At 36.8% G+C, this 17,599-nt stretch overlaps 1 protein-coding gene across 6 annotated transcripts; it reads right to left on the bottom strand.

Annotated features, from left to right (window-relative positions):
• Nucleotides 1–570: 570 nt before the first annotated feature.
• LOC133670080 (helicase protein MOM1-like) lies at nt 571–16,758 on the bottom strand. Of its 6 annotated transcripts, none has more exons than XM_062090508.1 (18): nt 16,676–16,758; nt 15,552–16,089; nt 14,807–15,407; nt 13,606–13,746; nt 12,544–12,737; nt 12,212–12,342; nt 11,784–12,071; nt 11,114–11,230; nt 10,473–10,727; nt 10,071–10,211; nt 9,666–9,971; nt 9,104–9,277; nt 6,250–7,150; nt 5,852–6,093; nt 4,806–4,910; nt 1,837–3,861; nt 1,524–1,749; nt 571–1,388 (listed from the first exon to the last, which is right to left on the bottom strand). In XM_062090508.1, the coding sequence occupies exons 2-18, from the start codon at nt 16,072–16,074 to the stop codon at nt 757–759; spliced, it is 7,002 nt and encodes a 2,333-aa protein (XP_061946492.1). In that variant the 5' UTR covers nt 16,075–16,089; nt 16,676–16,758; the 3' UTR covers nt 571–756. The 6 variants fall into 6 exon arrangements, with proteins under 6 accessions (XP_061946492.1, XP_061946494.1, XP_061946493.1 ...); XM_062090510.1 differs by having other exon boundaries at nt 9,666–9,929; XM_062090509.1 differs by having other exon boundaries at nt 11,114–11,221.
• Between the last annotated feature and the right edge of the window lie 841 nt (nt 16,759–17,599).

The raw sequence follows: 17,599 nt of genomic DNA, 5'->3' as shown, positions 1-17,599 counted from the left end.
ATTTAATAGGTCCTCTACGCATGTGGTTTCCCCTCCTCCATATGCTTTTCAATTTGCTGCTACTTTTCAATCTTCATATGGCTGAAGTGGAACACGTGATGAAAGGCCATCACTGGTCGTGACTGGTCAGCGATGCTCGTGGATCCCGTAAGGTGCTGCCATGGACCACATGCCATGTTAGCGACCATAGAATGTAAACCGATTTTGATCAACACTTTAGCAAAACTCCCACTGAGCAAAACACCCATTTGTACGGTTCAATGCCTTAAACGTGTGTTCAGCTTGAAGAAATCAGGTAACATTTAGGGAGGAAGAGACGGAATGGCGGAGATTAAGAAGACAAAAGACGCATCTCCATGTATTTAAAGTCCAAAACTTTACTCTTCAACCAAACAGATTCCTATCATCTATCCTAAAACACTAATCAAACACAACCACACAACCTTAAAAACATTTCTAGACAATCTTCTTAATACTTGCAAAGAACTTAGCTAACACAAAATTGACTGATGCCACTCTCAAAGCAAAGTCTAAAAAACATTTCAAACCGCCAGATAAAGTGAAACTGAATGATAAAAAATGAACTTGTAAATAAACCTAAGTGAACCATTCACCTATGTACAGCCACAAATTCTGCGGCAAAAATGTTAGCAACACAAAGAGGTCTCATGAACGCAGTACTCCAAAAAAACAAAACTATACATTAGGATGTACACTTGAGGAAATGAAAACGTTGTAAAGTACATAGATCACATATCAATCATCATCTGATAAACAAACAACCTCGCTTGTTGGGTTTGTCAGCACACTATTTAGCATGCTCAGCTTTGGTTGAGCCAATGGGTTTGAGTCAGAACTCAAATCAGTTGGTGGGGGGGAACTCCAGGCCTGAGTTGCATTTGTACTTGTTTGATTATCTATATCCATTAAAGATTCAAGTCCCTGGAGAGATGTTGTAGAAGGTGAGATTCCCATGCTTTCACCACTATTTGTCATCGTCTGAGGACTTGATTGTTGTGCAGGTGCAGGACGTCGTGAAGGAATCTCAGAAGGTGTGGGAGAAGTTGTTGATACTTGTTGACTTTGCATCCCGTGTGCTGAAGGTCTAAAATGCTGCAGGTGTGGGGCAGGAGCTCGAATCTCATTACTGACTCGGAGATTGCTTGTGGCAGGAGAGATGGAGCTGATATGTGGTGGCCTGGTTGAGGTACTTGAGAAACGTCCTGAGCTATGAACAACCTGTTGTGGTGGGGCAGGAGGGGAAGATGTTGGAGTTGTTTGCAGACTAGCTGCTGGAAGACCAGTGGAATACAAGCCAGTAACAATATAAGGCCGAGCAGTGGGTTCCGATAGCTGAAGCTGTTGCTGCACGATACTAGAGTTTATCTCTGCATGCCACCGACATTTGAACCAAGTTTAGGTTCCAACCAATCAAGACTCAAATGGATTCCTAATTATGTTTTCACGATTCATCTTTGCCTTGATATTAATTCCATATTTTCATTTTAAAGAATATTACCAACCTTGCTGCCTGACAGGGGTGCTAGATGCCTTATTATCCATGCACTTGCTCCTGAATGCCTCGGCCAAAATCTTGTTCAAGAAAACTTTGTTTTGATTGTCAGCCATCTCTTTCTTCTTACGGAGGAATTCCGATTCTATCTCCTGAAGTTTAATATCATGCTTTCTACGAATTTGAGCAACAACCTCCTGTATCTCCTTCTCGCAATCAGATTTCAGCTGCAGCTTCTGCAAAAGAGAAAAGATAAGGAATTCAAATACAACGGCCAAAAAACAAAATCACACAGAATACAACTGGGTAAAAAGGAAACAAACTGTATCTTCATGGATCTTGATTATTTGTTCTGTTTCTCTGCATATTCTATCCAATTCATTCTGCAATGGATCTCGAGACATAGATACAGGCATTCGAACAGCGGGTGCAGTAACAGGACAATTACTAATTATAGAAGTGACAGGTGCAGTCATCGTGTTTGAGATACGCGTCCCTGATTCACCAACAGCTATTGAATTAGCAGGCGCATGTTCTGCAAATGAAGTTGTAGGCTGTGAACCAGCAGAGGAGTCCATGGATGGTAACAATTCTGTGACAGGCACGTCACTATGAGAATGATCAGAAGCTACAAAAGGTTGGGATGCCAAAGCATCAACTTGTTGGAAAGCAATCTGGTTATTACAAACTCGTGCAACTCTATCTTGCAATCTAGAGGATTCAGTTGGTTGGCCATTATCAGAGGCTACAACGTGCATACTGTCAATCTCTAGCTGATTGTGGCCAACCCCCACTTCACGAACGCCTGATGGATCCACCTCATGCTGCTGGTTAACAACATTGTTTTCAGGCACTCCTAATCGAACCTCTCCAGTTTGCTGGTTGACTGCCACCATATCATCATAGTGAGGCTCTTGATTAAGAATACACACCACTCCATTCCAATGATCAACTTCAATGGCATTATCAGATGCCATGCCAGATACTCCATCTTTCTCCATAATTCTGTTAACATCCTCTTCAGCTTCCAGAGAAGCAGTTTCAGGCGCTTCCAATAAAACTTCTCTGACATCCATGCATGAAGTGGATCTGGCGTGAGGTTGTCCTTCAGATGGTGAAGGATTTACAGAAGCAGCATTCTCCAGGCCACCAGTGGAAGTGACTATCCCAGTCACCCCCAGTGAAAATTCTCTATCAGGCACCGTTAACGTAACTCTATCAGAACCTTTTTCAGATGAAGATTTATGAATGGTGTTCTCAGGACCATCACTAGAGCTGTTAGCCTCAAGTAATCTCAATGTAACCTGTAAATCAGGGATTTGTTCTTCACATGGAAATGAATTCGCAGACATAACATCCTCTGAAACACCCCTCACAGTTGCAGTCTGAGGCACTTCCAAGGGAACTTCTCTGTCAAGCATGCTGGATGTGGTCCCATCAGAGCTCGGTTTGGATGTAGCTAATACCCCAGGAAGTACATCCTCACTCGAACTCACAGTTTCAGGAACTTCCAGTGGAACATCATCTGGCATGCTCCGGGATCGTTCGGGAGTCTGTTCTTTGCAACAAGAATTCCAAGCGACAAAGTTTTCTTGATTATATCCAGACTCATTTGCAATTGGTTTCTTTATTAATTCAGCATGTGCCCAGGACTTAACTCCTTTAATCCATTGAGCCTTCCTCTCTTGTAACTTGTTCCTTGTAGCCAGTTGCAATTCCAAAAGATTATTAAGATGCATATCCATCTGCCAGTTAAGATCTTCAAACTTTTTTGCATAAACATTATCCAGTACCTTAAGTTTATCTGTTCTCTCCAAAATATTACTGTGTAAACGAATAACAGCTGCCTCTGTTCTGTGCATATGTTCAAGCTCTGCCTTCTCTTCCTCGTACTTCTTTTCAAACTCTTCCATTTCTTGTTGTTGCCTCTGCAATAGCTTCCTCATCTGTTTGTCACATTTCTTTTCAATATCTTTGATACTTTTTGAGTAATCTTTTTGTGCCAATCCTAGATGGGAAACGACCTGATCAATGGAGAATTCCTGGCTAGGTCTCAGGTTTTCAACCTCTATTCTCCCCTTTTGCATGTTTGATGGTGTTGACAGTGATGATCTTCCATTTAACTGATTCTTGCTGTGATCTTCAGTTGAAAACTCTGCAGCTTTTGGAGATGTGGCCACCTTATAAGTCCCTGTATGATGAAGAAATGCTTTCTTCAGACATCGCAACTTTGAATAAACATAATCTGCCTCATCTTTCTTGCAGCCAAAATTCAGATGCTGTTTTGCAAGTGCAAGTGATTCTTTGTGACCAAGTTTGTGCTTTAGCATGGAAGCTGAAGTCCAACACTGCAATTTGAACATCAAAAAATAAAGCAGGTTGTCAGCAAAAGGTAGCGAACATTTAAGCATGGACCTACTGACACAGTTTACAAGTAAGGAAAAAAACAAATGCTCTGTAATTCTCACAGATATAGAAATGCTCAGGCACGTACACATAAATGAATGCAGAAGCACCAGAAAGCATGAGGAGAAAAAGGTGGGGGGGTGGGGGGGTTGACAATGCTATATCCTTCCTATGAAATAGATAGAGGATGTAGTAGAATATGAAAAACATTTTTTTTCTCCAAAATAATCAGATATCATAACTTCTAACGTCAATTCAGATGAAAAGTCCACTCTATATATTCCTTCACTGCACTAAAACAACCACCTTATTCACAAAGAGAATAAAAGGTGCATTCAACAAAAAGCATACTAGCATGTTTGGTTAGATTATTTTTTTAAAAAAAAAAACACCTCCCATATGTTTCCTCAATATTTCAGGTCATATACTTGTATCTCTAGCAATCCATCCTCTTTTTAGTTATTATGTGCTATTGTTTTAGATCTAAGGTGAAAAACTGACCACAGCAAAGGATACTTGAAACCAGCTTGTCAATTTTTGAAACTCGATCATTGTGAGATTGTTAAAGACAAAACAGTCACATTGAAAAAACAGGAATGAACTGATTTGGCAAAGGCAGATAACGCAGCCATACATTTAAAGATCTTTCAAATTCAAAACCAACCAAGAAGATATTGAAACTATTGCAAATGGAATGGACATTTGAGAATTCTCCTTAACAGGACAGGCATGCTAAACCATCATATGATCCAACATGATAGTGGTAAGGCACAGTTTTATAGTGGTGACTAACTGATTATATTTTAATCAGAGGGTGAAATATTTGCATCACGAGTAAATAAAAAGATCAAAAAGCAGGGAAATATACAAAAAAGAAGGTTCTAACCAAGGATATCAGAAATGCCTGTAATATGCTAGCTGGTTCTCTACTGATATGGTGATTATTCAGCACATATTCCAGAAATCGTTCCACCATGACCTTGACATTTTCCTGAAACAATAGTGAAACATATCAACATAATGACATCTTAGATGAAAGACTGCTGCATAAGCTTGAGATCATTTATGAAAATATTGATGTTTGCTGATCCATGACCCAGAAACCTCCAACAAATTCATAACTGCAGAGTAGCCAAAGAAATGTAAGCATTTATTAAAGTAAAAGAACCCATCAAATGCAGTAAACATATTATTTCCCTCACTTTTGGCAGAGTGCAGATAAAATCTGGTTAGTTAAAGTATTGGCAAGGTATGCAAACTAAAGCCAGAGAAGGTTTCCCTTTATTTTTAAAGTTTTCCTCGTTCCTTCAGAAGTGTTTCTTTGCATTACAAGAGTCGATCAAAAAAAGGAAGCAATGTTACTTTGTGGCCCATGAAATTTGCCTCTCACAATCGAAGTAAACACTTGAGGAGACACAGCAAAGATGGCAGATCATCATTATCAGAATGCTTAAAAACAAAAAATAACATACAAATTTTCCTACTTCAATAGAGGACAAGGAAGAAAAATTATGATGCCATTTAGAAAAGAGCAAATTAACAAAAAATAAAATTCAAACACAATATTTGATGGTGATGCTATTCAATTTCAAGTAGTAATTCAATTAAATCAAAATTCAACAGTGTAACGATGCAATGCTCTCTAGGCTTAGAAATTCATAGTATGTTTATCTTATTAAGACCTCGAACACTTATTCAATAGTTTGGCAATCGTAGGGAACATTGCAAGGATGATAACTTGCACGCACAAAAAAAAGGTAATGTATTTGCAGGATTTTTATTCTTCTTTATTTCTGTCTATAAAAATCAATTCTGAAACCACCAAGAATAGCACTGGATAAGCAGACCCAATATACCATATCAAAGATCATACTGCAGCATTATGAAAATATGTTAGAGAAAGTAACTTCTTCAGAGGGATGAGATACATACTGGGAGTTGCAAAATTTCACAAAGTTTTGTCATCTCTGGCTTCAGAATGACATGGAGACTCTTCTCGGAATCATGCAAATTCATTCTTTCATTATACTCAACCTTATTAGCTTTTAGTACTTCTGATGAATTACTATTCGAATGTCTGAAGTTGGAAACATGATTTGTAGCAGTGGTGTTAAGACGGCCAGTTGAACTTGGCAAGAATTGAGACATATTATGCACTGGGGCTCCAGAAGTTCCTGCAGAAATAGAGACAGTTTATGAAAGTAAATTAAGAAAAAATTGAGGAAATCCCACAATGATTGCCACCTGATACTCTGACAAGGGAACCATCTGCATGTACAGGATAAGAAACAAATCAAAACAGTTAATCAACAGTGAAATTAACCATTTACCTATTAGAGCAGCTTTTAGAGAAGGTGAATTAGTGCTATTGTTGGCCACTTTATTGCGCTTCTTTACAACTTCATCACCCTCAACTACAGTATTCTTCTGTATATCATCAGCATATTGAACCCTTTTTCTGTTCCTCTGAGACAAACCAGAACTATATTTCCACTGTGGCTGTTTTCCCTCAAGCAGTTTTTTCCAAAATATATGAGGCAGCTCTTCATCCAACAATTGAATTTTTCGCTCACCATGCAATGGAAAATTAGTAGTATATATTCCTTGATTTTGTTTAACTTTCAAAATTATTGAGTTACTTGGAGTATTATCTTTTCCCTTCTGAATTATTATGGTTAAGAACTCTTGGATAACATCTTTCAAATGTGATTGCTCAAACAATGTATTTCCACTCGAGGCAGTGTCATTGCCACAATGGAACTCTGATAATTTTTCAAAGAGATACGAAGCCCCCCACATAAGCAGCATCTGACTAGCAACCCGGCTTATACTGTGTAAACTACTCTCGAGTGTCTTATCTTGCCTTGCAATGATTAGAACTTTTTCTTCCACAGTGCAAGAAGAGTATAGACGAAATATATTTATCTGGTCAAACTGTGAATGTAATGTTAGTTTTTGCAGGCTCCTTATATCAGTCATCGGGTTCCAATCGCTAGCAAATATGATGACAGTATCCACAGATGAAAGTTTGATGCTGGAACTACAAGCACGGGTTTCTAATAAGAACACAAACCTCCCTTCCTGATGATTATTGAAGAACTTCAAAGCAGATTGCTTCCTTGAAGGGAGTACATGCTCATCAACACGTTCATAAGAACCCTGGCCAAATCTTTGACGCACAAAGTCATCCAATATATCACCAATATTATCCTTTCCAGAACCTCCACTAGACTGCAAATCAAAACCAATTTGTGAGGTGTGAAAAATATGCTCAGAAAAATATGAGTAAGAAAAAATGTACCAAGGTAAGAACAAACATATGGATAAGTGCAAGGAATAGTAAAACAAATATCTGGTCTGTTTGCGAAGGTCATCAAGATGACAAATCAGACGAAGTCTTTTTAAAGTATCATCATGAGCAATGATGTAGAAAGCATTCTTGATATAAAAAAACGTGAGCAACAATTCCATATTCAATATTAAGTATCTTCACAAATGCATATGATCAAATTGAGAGTGAAAGCAGAGAAAATGGACCCCTCTAACATGACTTTTTTGGTTAAAGTTAAACCATGCTCGAGAGTTTGAGATAGGAATCAGTGAAAAGGGGTCTATACAGGGGACTCAGTGTAAATATTAGAGTTGCATCCTCGTTCTTTATGTCAAGGATTTTAATGCTTACCTCATATTGCAAGGGCACAATAATGTCCAACTCCAGCTAAGTTATTCTGATCTTATAAGGGGAGACGGAAAACTATTTTGCTGTTTGAAAAAGCTCAACAGTGCTTTAGGGCAGCTCATATGCATTATAATATACCTATTGGCCTGTACCCTCTGGTGTTGTTTAATGGCTTTCATTAATCTAATAACAATTAATATTTAAATTCAACATTAAGAATCTCCAATCAGAAGAGGCATCAACAAATAAAAATCCCCCACGCCCCCCTCCAGGAAAAAAAAAAACAAAATAAATATAGCTAAAAGCAAATCCAATACTCTAGTCAACAAGGCTAATGCATCAGAATCCAAAAACCTTAACTTCATCACTTCTAGCTTTAACTATGACCCAAATCATACTCCTCTACACATATATAAACTCCAAAATCACACATAATTCAGTCAATTAGCCACTAATTATCTTTGCTACTCAATCTAAAAGGTTAACACACCATTGAAAACTTCACATTAGACACGGTTGACAAGTTTGCAATAAACATGCTACATTAACATTCATGAGAATAGATGATATTTATTGATAATAATAAAAAAAAAAGGAAAATGAAACTTCATTCAACATAAATTTGAAAATATTTTTCATAAAGCTTCTAATGAATTAATTCTAAAAATAAATAAATAAAAAGTTCAACAAATCAGATGAAGATTACATGACCCATGACTAATAAAAGGATTGGCAAGAATATTGATCTGAAAACAGCTATCACAAAAAATTATTATTAAATATCTTAAACCCAGGAGTACACATACACCAATCTAACAGAATACAACAATGTAAAAAAGCTGAGAAATTTATTACCATAAATCTTCAAATAAACAGTAGGATCTTAATATCAGAAGGAAAATTTGAAGAATGAAGCTTCATCTTGTTGAAAACACTTGAGAAAAATAAATGGAAACGTGAAGAATGGTTAAAGAAGGTTGTTGGCGGAAAAAAAGGGCCAAAACCTAGGTTTTTATAGCATAACAGCTGTTTCCATTATGTAACAAGTCATAGCAGTTGTAATGGAGTGGAATGAAAAATAAAAGGAGTTGAAAAGCCGGTTGTGAAACAGTAACAGTTTGCCTGAATCCGTTTCAGATATGTAAACTATCCTGTTTTAATTCCATGATTGATTATCCATTTCAAAGGACCAGTTGGTCAAGTAATTTCTATAAAGCAAATCAACATAATTATTAGTTTACTTTTCCTCAGAAGACTGCAGAACATAATGCAAAAACTACTAGTATGTTTCTTGGATGAAAGTCATTGTAAGAACTTTGTCTATTACTCCAATACTAATAGGACTACGGTGCTGAACCGATGGACATAAATATTCAAAACAATCATCATATAGTAGCTAACAATACTTTCAAATGCATGTAATCAAGACTTTGAAACAAAAATTATCACATGCAGAAGAACTTTTTAAAAACAAAAATGATATCAGTAGATGGTAAACTGTGTACCTGAAAAAGGACCAGCACTCTTAATCCTCTCTCTTTTATGCTGAAAAGCATCTCACCCAGGAGTTGCAGCTTGCCACTTGCTTTTATTCCAATATCTAAAATGTCAGCTTCTTTTCTGTCTTTCGTTAATGAAATTTGTAGTGATGGATTCATGATGTAGGGATGATCGCAACACTGTCCACAATCACTATGCATGCATTAATTGCTATTGTAAATGCACAGGTACAATCTAGTTTCTATCTATCTCATTGGCAATTGTAAATAAATCATAATTGTAGCAGATACAAAAATCATGTAAACCAAATCAATGGGTGACATCTCCATGATTGAAGAAACTGTAGACAATTTTAATCCCATAGTTAACCAAAACTATGATCAATAAATCATGGTTTTCTGATAATTCCAAAACAAGAAATTGGCCATACCAGATTATGAATAACTGAAAACAGAAATAAAAAGAGAATTTCTAAAGCTTGTGTAATCATGTGCAGGGGTTTAAGAGTTTCCAGAGTCAAAAAATACCCAATGATACAGATTAATTTTATAGGTGAATTGGCCCAACCTTGCGACAAGAGATAAGAATATCGCGGAGGGCACCAACAGGATCGTTCCTTGAGGACGAGCAAAGTGATAAAGATTTTGAAAGTAAAGTGGCACAATACTGCTCAAGCTGCATGGGGGATAACTGTACAGGAACCCAATATTCTTTAAACCTTGAGGGGTCTGGTCTGGGACCGTTTGCAATGTATTTTGACAACTGGTCCTTCAAATTGCCAGTCTTAGGGTTTAAATTAGTTACCAAGTCTTCACTGCCATTTAGATCACTCTGATGAACAAGCAGAGACAGCAGGTGCTCAGTGATGCCATCCTACAAATCCAGTACATTGAATAAGGCACCTATAAAAGGCCTGTGGAGGCCAAGAATAAGGCACCGGATGGACAAAAAGAAACGCACACGTGCACATACCTTAAGCTGACCATTTACAAGGAGAAGCCGCATAGCAGTCCTTAGCATCTTAATTTGTTTAAAATGTGAAAATATTCTAGAGCTCTGGCACTCATCCACTATTACAGCTTCCCATTTCATTGATTCAAGCACATTTAGATCCTGCAGAACAATATAGAGGTCGATGATAAATGCCATAGCAAATCAACCAAAAAGAGTCTCCATAATTGGCAATAATTTTTTTTATTAGCAAGTACAGTAGCATAGACCTCTCTTTCTTTCTCTTCTCTTTTCTTTTTCTATCACAATAAATTGCATGAAAATCATCATGCATGATCAGTAGGGTATATTATCCCAAGGAGAACTTAATAAGCAATCAAATTAACATGAGAACTGATCTCCCAAATAATCATGAATGCTGACCTCAATAATAACTTCTGGTGATGTTACAAGTATTTGAAACATAATGCAACCGCCTTCACTGTAAAACTCCAACTTCCTAATACTTTTCCGTATGTCTTTGTTTCCGTGATAAACCACGGCATATAGAGATGGTGCCAGACGAAATAACTCTTCTTCCCATGAATGAAGTGAAGCAGAAGTTGTGATGATGAGAAAAGGCCAAGAGGCATTGGATGACAATGACAAAATAAAAGAAATCACCTTTGTGATTTGTTCCTGCAATAAACTCATCATAACTATCCACATGCAATTAAGATAATCACAAAAACTAATGATCATCTGAACCTTGTCAACAATCTTTCTCAACTACCGTGGTAGAGTGTCGAACCACTATAGCATGATAAATTGAATGTTTCCAAGAGGAGGGGGTAGGTGTAAATCATAAAAAAGAAACATGCATAGTAGGTTTTATATAAGAACATAAATAGTATAGACAAAAATATCATTTGATTGCATTTCAAAATGACCTAATTCCGATCTTTTAACTAACAGACCATCATTTGACCATCCTCAAGCTTGCATCATCTATTTGCTAGTCTTTTTCAGAAATTAAGTATTAGATTCACCGACAAGCCTGGATCAAAGAATAACTGATCACATACCTGATCATCAAGAAGAACAGCATTCTCTCCCTTGAGCCAGTAGTCACGAAGATAGTTGACAAAGTCCAGATGGTTATAATCAAATTCAGGTGAACCTCCAGCTGACAACTGCAACAACTTAACCAATGATCTTCGTGAGTTTCTGCAGGTAATTAACCGCAAACCAACAGGCCAGGATTTATATGACATAGAAGAAAGCTAACATGTGCCACAATCTAAAACTGGGAACGAAACGAAAATTAACCACATTAATGAATGCATACAAGTGCATAAAATCACAAGAAGCATGATCAATAAGATATCTCTTTTGGTTTTTTCCCTCACAAGACTAAGGATATTCTCCATAACATCGACATCACTTACCTTTAATTAGCAGGAAAAGATTCTATTATTGTTTGTATTTCATATGAAGACTCGTTTTGCATGAATTTACCTTGCAGGCAAAGTGGTTGACTAGTAACAATCTTTTGAAGGAACATGCTACAATAATCATAATTTTACAATTGCCACCTTTTTTATAGTTTTGCATTTCAAGTGTGGAATCTGCCAAAAAAACCTTAAAGCTTTTATCCAGTTAAATATGCATCTATAGTTATGAATACTGCATGAGTTTGAAAAAAAAGACTTCATAGAATAAAATATATGAGTTCTCATATTCAACCATGCACACCTTATCTATTACAGATAAATACTCAGCTCCTTTTGCCTTCACAAGACGATTTTCATAATCTCTTATGAGGCTCTGAGCTTCAGGTGAATTCATGAAAGGAGCAATCTCCAACTCCCAGGTTGCATGCTCATAATCCAGGCCACGCCATTTAACAAGCCACTCAAATTGGCATGCTAGAATATTGCTAGCATGGTGACTGAAATTCTCTACGTGCTGGTTGGGAAACATTACTGATCGCTTTTGAAGCATGTGATGTGGCACAATCCATTCTTGCTTCCACTTTCTGACCTGAACATTAAACTTCTCATAAGAGGAAATACTGACGCGCATAAAGGAAATGAAATGATTGTTACTTTGTGTCCATTCATCATAAAATTAATGATCCAACATAGACACAAAAATACAAGAACAACAATTAATATCAGAACCTGGTTTTTTTGGTTGAATTTCGCTAGAAGTGAAGGAGCTTCAAGGATCAATTGATTCTCCGGCAACCAGCGATTATGAACATGAGCAAGACCTTTGTATTTAACATAAAATTGCTTCTGCCTTTGCACTCCTAACATAAATATCATCATACAAGAAATTCATACCATGAGTTGCACAATCTTCTCAAAGCTACTATCAAGAATGTTCAGAAAGCCAACAACTTTAGAAAATAATTTGCAATGGAGAATGAATACCACAATTGCAGGAAATTTATAAACTTATTCAAATGGTTCAAAATAAAACTGAAAAGTTATAATAACATTTCACATACCATTGTCATCTGCCACCTCCACTTCACTGGCATCCCAAATTGACTCTATTCCCTTTGAAACTGAATGCATGCCAAACTCGATCTTCTTCCTAACACATGCAAGACAGTGCCAAACTCCAAGGGGAACATCCCCTAAAGGAGGATCTAGACAAGAAAGATGGTAGCTTCTTTTACAACCTTGTCCATCACAACACCTGAAATTGGACATGGCAAAACAATATAACAAAAGTCATCCTATAAACATGAGCTTCAAAGTAAAAAAACATGTAAACTTATGTTCACGAGCAATAGAGGCTGCAAGTTTGATAAACAGTTGAGATACCTGACCTAGCCCTAGGCAACCTAATAGTAAAATGGAATTATAGAAAAACATGAACCTCAGTAGATAAAAATATTTTGAGATGTTCCCTAGCACTCCAATACCTAAATCAATTGTTTAGGACCTCCAGGAACTGTTACTGGAAAAATAGCTAATATGAATAGCAGCTTCCTCCATACAGAATAAACAATAGCATAAACTAGGTTGGTTTAAAAGAGGTTTCAGATTAAAAATTGAGAGTGCTGAGAAAAGGGAGAAAATAAAGATGCAACAACTAAAGCAAAACTTTGGGTTGGTATGCAAACAGCAAAAAGAATTAGGAGTCTACCGCCAAAGAGAAATAAGTTTCTGAATTATGTTATTTTGATTCTAAATTCTGTATATTCTAGAGTTTAGTGGAAACCTAATATTTTCAAGAATTTGTCCAAGGAAACTTAACACTATCTGAGAATCTTCAATTAAGGGGCAGAATCAGGGTTTCATCAAAGGGAGAGCCAAAATAAAAGAACACAACTAGGATGAGTTTCAAAATGAGTAAACTTAGAAGCACAAAAGGTAAAAATATGATCTTTTCTTTTTCCTTTTTTCTTTTTTTGTTCTTTTTTTTTGGGGGGGGGGGATACTTAATTATTATGAAAAACTGAAACAGTCAAGGGTTAAATTTAGCACAAGGCAACAGAGACCAGTCACATGGTGATATAGAGCAAGAAGGAGTTCCAGGGTGAGGTCTAACTGTTACGCACAAGAGCTTTCCACCAAGCTTGCAGATGACACATGTATTTGGGTCGCCATCGAGCTGAGAATATAGAGAAGACTTTTTAAGATGCAAGTCCGTGATGCATGGTTCTGCAGGTCCTGCAGTGACATTGGCTTCAATTCCCCCTCTATCCTAATTCAACACATCAAAATGATTACAATATAGATAAGGGGAATGTTGAGTCATGGGATAAAATAAATAATTATTCACAACTTTTCATGAATTGCCTACTTGCATGGGATGCATGAAAAATCACCAATAAGATAAGAAATGAAATGATCTTAGAGAAACAGCTGGATCGAGAGGGGGGGGGGAACAATAGTCTTCACAAAAGACAATAATAAATCATGATGAGAAAAAGTAAGAAAATTAAGCCACAGCTCATCAATTATCAGCACAGACCATAAATCTTTTTTATCACATTAATTATGTAATCCTCTAAACCTTGAATTCAAAACTATTAGCAGTAAAGGCCGGAAAGAAAGGGTAAAGCAGTACACATGACGTGCAGATGAGAGTGAAAAAGGAAACAGACATGAAAGGAAGTGGACGACACTTTTTGGACTGTAAAATGGAATGCAGATTCCAACAAATACCAGAAAATCATCACTGAGATATAAAACCAAACAAAAAAAAGGCTCCAAGGTTAATAATCAACTCCAAATTAATATTGCACTTCTACTACTTATCCACTATTTCACTCCCGTGCTTAGCAAGCCTTTTTGCCCTTACCAGCCAATTTGTCATGGCATCATCTAAACATAGCATAATACAGTAGACCCCAACAGGTAAAGAGGCAATTATTTTTTAGCAGGGACTCAATTGCCAACACAGAAATAAGTTGTTAGACAGGGATGGAATTACTTTTACAGTAGAGGCCTGGGAGCCATGGCACCCCTCAAACTTTAAGAAAGTTTAAAGTTTATTACTAAAATTTTGAATTTTTTTAATTAAACCCTCACAGTTAAGGCTTATTTCTTAGAAAATATCTGCTTTGCACCCATACTTCGCCAAACTTTATATTTTTTTTTAATTATATCCTTGAAATTAAAGTATATTTCTTAGAAGTTATGTATTTTGCACCCAAGAAAATTAATTATACCCTTTATCTTCCTTGGTAGTCCATCATAAAAATAATCAACACCCCAAGCAATAAAAACAAGTTACTGAATTTGTGCAAGTCAAACCTTTGCCTTTTGGAAGATGTGGCGCACTTCGCCACGGAATCAGTTCTGCCGTTCTCATATGGAGCTGCATCGGCAACTTTATTTGAAATCATTGTTGTAGCATCAGAATTCAAGTCCTCAATGCTTCTTTTTCGTTTAAAAGGCATCTCCTTGTAACCACTCTCCACCTCAGTATCAACCCTGGGTGTCCTATTAACTGTCAAATCTACCAACTCTGCTGGCAATTGTTCTTGTTCCATTTGAGCAACATCATTCTCCGGCTCAGATAAAGTTCTTTGAGCTGACAGCAGCACACTGTCATCACTCTTCAGATCTTCCCTGCTGTCCCCTTCTTTAAATTGATGGTCTTTTTCTAAGAATGTGCGCTTCTGGCTTTTAAGTGGAGATTTTGGTCCACCATTATTTTCCAACACCTCTTTTACAGGTTCACTTGCAATGGAATTTCCTTCCAAATTTTTCTCAGAATCTCTCAAAACACACCTATCTATCAATTCTTCCACCTTCCTTTGACTGCATTCACTGCCCCTATTAACATTCTCAGAAGCACCATCTCTGCAATCATTGCCATCAGCATTCTTGTTCTTCATCTCCTCACAACGACCTACCAAGTCAAGCAGAAAAGTATAAGAATGATCACGTCCTGCAATGCTGCAGATTTTGCAATACATTTAATAGACATGAAGAAAGATTCGAAACAATTAACAGACAGATACTAAGAAAGGACAGAGAAAAATTACTAGGCTACCTTCCAGATTAGCTTTCTTTTGTTGTCGTTTGAACAATGCCTTGTAAGCACGAGCATCCATTCTCTTTGTTTCAACCAGAACAGCTTTGATCACATGTTTCTTATCGTTTCCAACATCTTTAGTTTCAAGCTGTTTCACACTCTTCTCTTTCTTCTGCTTTTTCTTCATAACTGAAGAGCTTGATTTTTTGCCAGACTTCTTTGAACCAGAAGAACTAGATGAAGATTGATTCTTACCCCTCTCAGACCTTCTCAGAGGACTCGACAAACTTTGCTTCTCAACTAATCTCTCAGATTTCCTCGTAGCTGGAGGAGCCGTAGGGGTCTGCTTCTCAAGACGTTCAGACTTCCGAGTGCTTGAAGGGCTTGGAGTCACATTTTTCTTTGATGATGCTTCTCTCACCGACCTTCTTAGACCAGACTTATCAGTTGATGACCTGCTAGCGATGTTTCTCCCTTTTACATCATTGTTTTTGCTTTCCTCAGCCTTAGCTTTGCGACTAGCTTTAGTATCATTTCCCATACTGTAAGCTGTAAACTACAAAACATGACACAAGATCCCACTGAATCAATCAGGCGAGGCTTATCGATGATGTTTAATGAGTAATAGAGCAAACAACAGTCAAGCAACCCTACATGGCTAATAAATCCCCCTCTTTTCTAGGTATATCCAACCCCGCCAAGAATATACTAGAAATTCAAGCAATCTTACAACAGGCAGCACACCTCTTAACCACAATATCTCGTTTCACTCCAATAGAGTGGAACCTTTTACGATGCCTCACTCATCCCTTGCAACATGCAGTACGAGAAAAATACAAAAAAACAAAAGAAAACTCTCCCAAATTCTTACAATTTCCAAACAGGATACTTTCATAAAGAAAAAATAAAAATCAAGGGCTCACAAGATATAAACAATGTACATTTAGGGCTGCATCAGTATACAGTACAGTTACATTCATGATCATTAGACCACAAAACCCTAATAGAATAATCAAAAGCAAAGACACCGAGATTATCCTAAACAAAACCCTAATTCATTGAAAATTTTAATTTTTTTCAGGTTTAGATCAAGAACCCTGAGAGAAGAAGAAGGGATTAACGCAATAAGACTTCAGATTTACCGGAATGAGAATCGTCGCCGGGTTTTATTTTCCGGTTTCATGTGATTTCCAGAATACCAAGCGGAAATATAAATTAAAATAACTAGTTACTCCACTTTTTATATAGAAAGAACCAACTCTATTTTAGTCCTCAGACTTTTGCTTCCAGTCAAATCGACCCTGTAACATTGTTATTAAACCTTGTCCGTCCAGCCATATCAACCCGAGATTTTGGCCATGCCGAATTTAATCTAGTGTAACCCGATCAAAAACCCATATTAACTCATTATCTAGTTGATTTGATCATAACCTATTGATTTTAAAAACAAATTCATAGCAACATTATTTTAATTTTAAAAAGATATTGTTTACTCGAATTAATCAAAGTTAACTAGCTTCATTTATGACTCATGCCTTGCACTGAGTCAACTTATTAACTATGTCCAGGGGCTTAGTTGAGAAGTTACCACCAATTGTTAATGTTTACTCCTACAACTTTACTTTATTCAATTGAGACCCCACAAATTGATTATCCCGATTGAGTCCCTCATCCATTGAGAGTTGGTAGCATAACATCCCTGTTGTTACCTGCAATTGAAAGGTCACAAAGTTTCCATGGATTGCAGTAGCTTTCAATTTTAGAAAAGTTTTATTCCTAAAACATGTTAATGCTACGAAAATTTATTAATGGAGATCTCTTAGCAGTAAATATTATACATGCGGTACATGGGAGTTACAGAATATCCAAAAAGATTTAATCCCATTTGTGTTTAAGAGGTTAATTATATGTATTTAAGGAGCCTAATTATGAGCCAAAATCATTATAATATGGAAAGCATGTGGTAGTCATGTCATGTATGCAGAATTAATAGATCCACTTAGATTTAATTAGGATAATTGATTGCTATCAGATTTTATTAGATGATGAACTAGGAAAAAGATATT

The sequence above is a fragment of the Populus nigra genome, chromosome 12 (assembly GCF_951802175.1).
Source record: "Populus nigra chromosome 12, ddPopNigr1.1, whole genome shotgun sequence".
NCBI classification, from domain to species: domain Eukaryota; kingdom Viridiplantae; phylum Streptophyta; class Magnoliopsida; order Malpighiales; family Salicaceae; genus Populus; species Populus nigra.
The sequence above is the reverse complement of the archived record's forward strand: the minus strand, read 5'-3'. Positions and strand labels throughout refer to the sequence as shown.